Consider the following 7790-nt stretch of genomic DNA (forward strand, 5'->3'; position numbering starts at 1 on the left):
TTTATTCCAGGAAAAGGAATTTTGGGCGGTTATCAAACGTGCATGGTAACCATTCTATTCCGAAAAATTGATTCTGATTAAAATTTTGGGCGGTTATCAAACGTACATTATATAATTTGTAGATTATTTTCGCAATCCATTTTTTTTGGGGGGGGGAGGTTCCTTTTGTCCAGTTGTTGTTTCTTGGAAACTTAATGACAAATGCTCCATATTCAAGGAGGAATATTCAAGGAGGAAAACACAATGAAATAGGACAACGCTTTCTAAGAAAATCATTTCTCGGGAAAATGGCATTGTTTTCCCGTGTTTGGCAAAATTCCGAAACTGAGTAGAAAATGATCTCTGTCTGCCTTTTGAAATAGGCAATTGATTTGGGTTTTTTTTTGCATTGCTTGATATCTATGCTTCGTCCGATAGCATTTCTAAGAAATCATTCTCGTAAATTATTTTCCACCAAACAAACCCATCCTGAGCTAATATCGATTTCCAATGGCGAGGACACTGGCGACCGACCTCGTATCAAACTTACGACCCAATCAAACCGACTTACCTAACCTCACTTGACTATTGGCACTCCACACATCTGATCCCATTGTGACTACTTCATTTCGGCTGTGCCGAGAATAAGTGGTCAAACCGCTTCTATTCAAGCTAGTCAACGCACGACCCACCACAAAGAGAGACGGAAGGCCTGAGTATAGATCGCGAGTGCGGGCCATAGTCCAAGCCCGATCATGTTCCAGAAGGCCATAACGGCCCAATTCAATTTCTTTTTCCATGGTCATTCAAGAAGGCCCAATTCCAATGGCCCATCCACAAGCCCAACTTTTCTTCAATCCGCCCAATAGTTAGTCCTGGTAAAGCCCCACTACGGCGTATTTTTTTTTTTTTTAAATGAGGCTCTCGGTAACGTGACATAAAGACAAGAGATGATGGTAACAGGCATGCCCTGATTTCCCGGGAGATTGTTGCTATTGTTGACCAAGGATGATTGGTTCTAGGGTGGGCCGGTTCATACCTTGGAATCGGACGCCACCACGAAAGGCCGGTTCCTCAAATTAGAACTTAGGAACTGTCCGAACTGGACCGAACCTAACTGGTCCCATCCTTCTATTGCTTGAACCATTTGCCCCCTATTTTTGGTCCTGAGTCAATACACCAAAAACAGACATCGATGGGCGTAGACATGGTTGGTTGGTGGGTTGGTTGGTTCGGGCAGGCCTACATTCAATGTGGCCGAACCGACAGAATTCCCTCTCTGACAAAAGTTTGTTCCTGTGAAGTTTCAAGTCTCGTGAGCAATTCGTGCACTCGCTCACTCGCCCGTGGTTCTGTCAAATGGGTGGTGCAATTGATTCAATGCTTGCATTCTCGGCAACGTCCTCTTTCTTCTTCATCATCACCAACCAAGATAGGCCTAATTCTCCCCCACTAGCTGCATGTGCGTGCATGGACCCGGGTCGAGATTCGACCTTGTCATTGATTACACCCCCGCCAGTTCGCCCATGATGGTAATCTTGTCAGCTGATTTTCCGCATTCTGGTGAGCTCCTGCGTTTGATGTTCCCGTTCACACTAGTCATTGTATTTTCTGGTTTGTATTGGGACGTGGTTCATTCTTCTCCTCGATAGTCAGTCGAGAGAGTCCGGAGGGCACCTCGGTGGAATTCACTGGGGCAGCGTCCCCGAAAGGTCAAAGGACTTTTCATAATTGAAACTGATATTTTATTGATAGTTTGAACTTGAATCCATGAATAACTAATGTAATATAGACATAACATGTGCTGATAATAATGAAACCATCTGCTGAATGTAGCCCCCGATTTAATGATGAATCAGGACAAGCCCTATGTTTCGATTTTCTTTCTCGTCTTTGCTCTCCGTTCTGTTGCATTCGTACGCTAAATCCTAACGGTTTGGTCTGTGTGTTGGTGTCTTGGTGTCTGCGGCCGTAACCCGTGCGCACTCGTGCTCGTCTTGTGTGGTAGAGAAGCAAATGGGCCCGAAAAAAAAAAAACCCCTTGTCTTGCAAATGGGTCGGAGGACCAAGGGTGTAAAATCTCTCGCTCAAAAACGAATCAAGATGCAAAGACAAGGCCTAATCTTATCCTTTCGAGATTATCGTTAAAAAAAAAAAGGGAAAGAAACAAGACAACCGACTTGCTTGAGGATCGTGAGCGCTGAACATGCGCTGAAACTGAGCGAGTAGCTGGAAATGGTGAGGAGTCTCTTTCGTGATGTTTTGACTTTCTCCCGCCTTCGCACATGGATGGTCTCTGCCACTTACGGAAGATGTTAACGGAATTATTGGAGGAATGAGGTGAAGAGAAATCCGACACAAGCTTTGCCCGCGTGCTAGAGTACTACATTAGGTGCTCAATCATTTGAGATTATGCCCGGGAAAATCTGCCCTAATCATGGAGATGCAACGTTGGCAACATGCTTCCCATATATATAGAGAGAGAGAGAGAGGCACTTTAATGACTTTTTAAGCATCAACACTATAAACACTAGAGGTGAACAAAAAGAACCGATCGGATCGGGAATTGACCGGACGAAGAACTAAAATGAAATTCGCTCCCTCGAGAGTAATTCTCATGTGTTTGTCAAATTCAATTTGGAATCATTTACGATGAGAATGCACATAGTAAACTGTATCCGGACCGTCACATTTGATGCATATCATGTTATGAAAAACTCTATCAACATCAAAGGAAGTATTAAACGAGCACGTTACATATACTAAGCTACATCCGAACCATCATATTTGATGCGTCTCATGTTAGAGAGAACTCTATAAATAGTAAATTGCATTCAGACTATCACATTTCATGTGTCTCAAGTTAGGGAGAACTCTATAAGCAAGTATTAAATGAGCGTGTTGCATATAGTAAAACTGTATTAACCGGATGAACTAGGAACCGATCAACCCTAATAAACACCTTAGACTCATATGATCTAAGCTCAAAAAAGGAATTCCAACTCAAAGTTTTTTTTGGAAGGAAGTGTATTAACCTAATCTCCTTGACCCTTTCTTGAATAAAGGTTACACTAGAATTTCTTTTTGGATGTCGCGGTTCTTCACGGTGGCGGAAATTTGATGCCGGCAAACTTGTAATTACAATTGATTTTTTTTTATTGTAGTATGAAGTAGATATCATTCTCAATCACACAATAAGGTAAATCTATGCCTTTTGTGTAGTGTAATGTATTAGAAGAATACCCACTTTTGGCCTCGTTGCAAAGGGTGCTTTTTCGGTCTGTATATAATATGGTAAATGATTTTTACCCAAAAAAAAAAGATCAATTGTATTTATTAAGTAACCTAAGTCCGGATCGTCACATTGATGCATCTTATGATAAGGAGAACTATATCAACAAGTATTAAATGAGCGTGTTGCATATAGTAAAGCGTATCCGGACCGTCACGTTTGATGCATATCATGTTAGGAAAAACTCTATCAACATTAGAGGAAGTATTAAATGACCATGTGCATATACTAAACCGCATCCGAACCGTCATATTGGATGCGTCTCATGTTAGAGGGAATTTTATCGATACTAAATTACATTCAGACCGTCACATTTGATGCGTATCATATTAGGGAGAACTCTATTAACATCGGAGAACGCATCAAATGAGCATGTTGTATATACTAAACTGCATCCGAAGCTTCACATTTGATGCATATCATATTAGGGAGAACTCTATCAATATTAAATTGCATTCGGACCGTCAAATTTGATGCATATCATGTTAGGATGAAGTCTATCAACATCGGAGAAAGTATTAAATGAGCATGTTGTATATACTAAATCACATCCGAACCGTCACATTCGATGCGTCTCAGGTAGGTCTCCCGTCGGTTCTCTTGACAAAGTACACCGTCTAGATGCAGTTTACCACATATACCCGTCCTTTTCATATAATTTTTCCATTAGCACCAATCAAGGAAAGCAGGGCGGGAAAAGAGCGCAGCTTGATTTTCCCGACACGTAATCTACGTCAAAAAAACATGTCTTTTTTCACTTTTCTTTTTCTTTTCTCCTTTCCCTTTTTTACAAGTCCAACTTAAATTTTTTTTTTTTTCCACCTAGGCAAAAATCGAATCTAGATGGTCAAAGATTGAAGATGGGCAGGCTGAGACTGATGAGAGGGAAAAAACCCCAGAAACCACGGGTAAATCTGTCTTCCGCCAAAAGAAGATCAATCAAGAGTCCAAAGCCACCCCCGCCCACGTGCTTCCTCCTGATCATGTCGTCGACTCAAAATCTCCTCCCACTCTTCCGTCGAATTTTCAAAATCGGGGCCCACTCTGCTGGACCTCGGACTAGGGAGTGAACTTTCTCCGAATTTGTAATTTTCTTGCCGGGCTATTGGCTCCCTGTCGCCACTGTAAGAAAGAGCAGGCTTTTTGGCACAGTGCATGGGAAACAGAGCACGGTCAAAATGTCGTCCTCCCCAAAACGAAAACGGTGTTTTTCTCGTATGTCTCTGTTGAGGAGGATAGATTGGGTATGAGATACGGGCCTTTTTGGTTCGAGATTCCCTTCTTTTCTTCCCCACTAACTGAAATTAGAAGAGAGAATGACGATGCAAATGCAACTGGGTGTCGTGACTGTTCTTGTGAGAGTGATATCAATGGCGATTGGGGATGAACTACGTTGCAGAGGCTACGGCTTTCCGTTCGAGATTCCCTTCTTTTTCTTCCCCACTAGCTAAAAATTTGAACAAAAAAAAAAAGAGAAGAGAAAGTGACGATGGAAATGCAACTGTTGTGTTAATGCGGGGCTAGTTGCCCATGGAAGATTCGGTTGTTATGTGTAGTTATAGTGGTAGTTGAGCTTTCCCTTTTCGCTTTTAGTAATCTCTTTTAGTGTAGTGGATCAGAGAGAGAGAGAGAGACAGAGAATAAGCTTTTCTTTATTGGTTCTTTGGTTTTTGCCTTTCTGTCTGCAATTGCAATCCCTGTTTCCTATTGTCTTGCTCTGTTTTTCTTGGCCATTTCTTTTCGTTTCGCTTGATTAATCAATCTTGGCATGGCCCAAGCTCGGCTTCTGAAGGTATGGGGGATGCGCATGCGTGCGTGAGAGGAAAGCAAGAACAAAGAAAGCAAATATAAATAGCAAAAGGAAAACAAAGAAAGCTTTAGCATTATATTAATCCCAAGACATACATTTTAGTATAATCAACACTTCTGCGCTTGTTTTTTCTCCATGCCCCTGCTGAAGATTCTCGTAAAAGATCATCAGGTAGGGTCTGAGAGTAACATGCCGAGGTTGTAATCATCAGACTTACAAACAAACCAAAAAGAGAGAAAAAAAATTCTAGAAAGGAAGAGAAATGGGAGAAATGGGTAAAGTTAAATCTAGCGGGAGATGCTGCTTTCTTGAAAGCTAAAAACTTGAGGCATCCCCATTTCAAATTTTCTTTTCTGGTAGCAAATAATGTTGGCTGTCGGTGATCATGATGATGGTCTGTATCAGCAGCGAGAGCCCTTTCTGCAACTGAGAGCACCGGCATTGGTGGTGATGGTGCCGACCAGAGAGGATGGTCTCGCGCCCAAGCTCGATGCTTTGGCGTAGCTCGAAGAAGCTCCAGCGCCAGATGGGGTGAAGAAAGCTCCGTTCATCATCAGGTCTCCTTCAGACCTCCAGTTCCAGTTCTTCCACTCGCCCTCCGGTGCATCCTCGTGCTTGGTCACCTTCAGTGAGTTCAATCAAAACCCCATCTTTGTCAGAAACAGAGCAAAATGCAGAGGGTTCCTCGCGTCGTGGGACATAATCAAAGGACCAAGAAACTGAAAAGGCCGCAACGTTTTTGTGAATCTATGGAAAGAGTTGTTTACCTCTTTGCTGAATCTGGCGTCTGGAGCTAAAAATCTGTTGCCTTGGCTATTGATGGTAGGGTTTGCGCTCCCTCCGATGGCGTACATCTCCCAATGGGTGTAGTCATTGTTGACCACATGGAAATAGCCATGCCTGCATCTGCATTTGTGCCAAAAGAAGGGAAAAAGAAAAAGGAAGAAATCATCGTCTTTGTTCGCGCATAGGTTGAACTATTGAAGACAAAGGTGAAATGGGTCGTTGCTGGTATATGACAAACCTCGGCATTCTTTGGACAAGGCCTTCGCCAAAGTGGTTGAAGGCAATGGTGACCTGCATGTTCTTGTCCTGGGTATAGGTATCGCTGTGGCCGAGCAGCATGACCTTGTCGTGGTGAGTCATGTAATTGTTGGAGATGGTGATGGCGGTGGACCCGTGGATGGCGTCGACGAGCCCGTCGTGGCAATTGGACAGCGAGCAGTGGTCGACCCAGATGTGGCTCCCGCCGAAGATCGACACGCCGTCGCCGTCCGATATAGTGCGCCACCCGTAGTGCCGCGGCGAGTCCCGCACGTTGGCGTTCCCTCCCTGCTTGCAGTCGTGGATGTTGAGCCCGTGGATGATGATGTTGGTCACGAACTGGACGGTGATGCACGGGCCGCCGGCAATGTGGACGCTGGCGCCGCGGCCGTCGAGGGTCTTGAAGGAGTTCATGATCAGTTCCTCTTTCAACTGGATCGTCATGTCGCGCTGGAAGATGATCCAGAGCGGCTCGTCCTGGATGACCGCATAGCGGAGCGTCCCGGGCTTGGGGGTGACCGGGTCGTCGTCGCCGGAGTCGGTGACCACGTAGATCTTGCCGTCGCGTCCCCCGATGGCGTTCTTGCCGAACCCGATCGCGCAGTCGGCGAGGCGCTGGCGGTTATTCTCCCAGTCGGGATCGCACCGCCAGCAGTCGTCGATCGGGTTCCCAGTCCCGCAGGAGAGGTAGCCGAGGCTCCTCCTATTCCTCGTGGCATTAGCGATGCTCCTGCAAAACAAGGCACACGAAACTCCGGTCACGCATTCAGCTTCCGGACAAAAAACTGCAGCAACATTCATGATCCGAAACGAAAATGAAGCGGCGCGAGCTCAGCGGGAGCCGTGCAACACGACAGACGGACACTCACTTGTGTACTTCTCGTACTACCAGTTCTGGGTCCTGGACAGGGGAAGAGGAAATGGGCCATGGAGCCAGGAGAGAGACGAGGAGGAGGAGGAGGAGGAGGAGAGAGAGGGTCGGCATTGCCACCACCGCCATTTCCCCTCTTGCCTTCTTCCTCTGCTGCTTTTCTTTCTGGGTGAACCGACGAAGAAGAAGAAGACGGGGAGAGGAGAAGTGGAGGGTGTGTGTATTGGGGAAACTGCGTGGAGAGGAGGCGGCTTTATAAAGAGGAGGAGGAGGAGGAAAAGGGCGGGCTCACATGGCCTGATTAAACTGAAAAAGCCACCCGGCTGGGGGCCACCGCCCCGCCTCGTGATTTCTGGATTTACGGGATTCCGATTCCGTTTGGGTAAACTTCTTCGGGGCCGTTGAACCAGCCAACCAGGCCCCGGATCGAGGTTGACCATCATCACTGTCCACGACTTTACTTAGGAAAAATTACAAAAAAAAAATAATAATAAATTTATTATTTTTGTACATAACGCAGTCAACGTCTAGCTGCTAAATAGATTGAATTGGCATAATTATAAAAGATTTAAGATTTAACTGATAAAAAAAGAAATAAAATTAAATTGTCACAATTATAATAAATTTAATATTTTTTTATATTTTTTTTATTTACGCCGTGCTTATTTCTTAGGAGGTAGGGAGAAAATTTAGAAAAAAAAATAGGAAATTTGGGTGGCGAATTTCGGAAAATTTGAAGTATGTGGGTTTCTTTCCTTTCGTTCATGGCTGTCCTTGGTTTGGACGAGGAATAG

General features: G+C 44.7%; 1 protein-coding gene across 1 annotated transcript; it reads right to left on the reverse strand.

Annotated features, from left to right (window-relative positions):
• Window positions 1-5121: 5121 nt before the first annotated feature.
• LOC115741548 (probable pectate lyase 18) lies at window positions 5122-7235 on the reverse strand. Its single transcript, XM_030675518.2, has 4 exons — window positions 6995-7235; window positions 6106-6855; window positions 5849-5987; window positions 5122-5704 (listed from the first exon to the last, which is right to left on the reverse strand). The coding sequence occupies exons 1-4, from the start codon at window positions 7123-7125 to the stop codon at window positions 5483-5485; spliced, it is 1242 nt and encodes a 413-aa protein (XP_030531378.2). The 5' UTR covers window positions 7126-7235; the 3' UTR covers window positions 5122-5482.
• Between the last annotated feature and the right edge of the window lie 555 nt (window positions 7236-7790).

The sequence above is a fragment of the Rhodamnia argentea genome, chromosome 6 (genome assembly GCF_020921035.1).
Source record: "Rhodamnia argentea isolate NSW1041297 chromosome 6, ASM2092103v1, whole genome shotgun sequence".
Lineage (NCBI taxonomy): Eukaryota > Viridiplantae > Streptophyta > Magnoliopsida > Myrtales > Myrtaceae > Rhodamnia > Rhodamnia argentea.

Coding starts and splice junctions, on each gene's coding strand:
- LOC115741548 (XM_030675518.2), bottom strand. CDS start 7,125: ATGGCGGTGGTGGCAATGCCGACCCTCTCTCTCCTCCTCCTCCTCCTC. Junction 5,988..6,105: donor CTTGTCCAAAGAATGCCGAG/GTTTGTCATATA, acceptor GCACAAATGCAG/ATGCAGGCATGGCTATTTCC. Junction 5,705..5,848: donor ACGCCAGATTCAGCAAAGAG/GTAAACAACTCT, acceptor AACTCACTGAAG/GTGACCAAGCACGAGGATGC.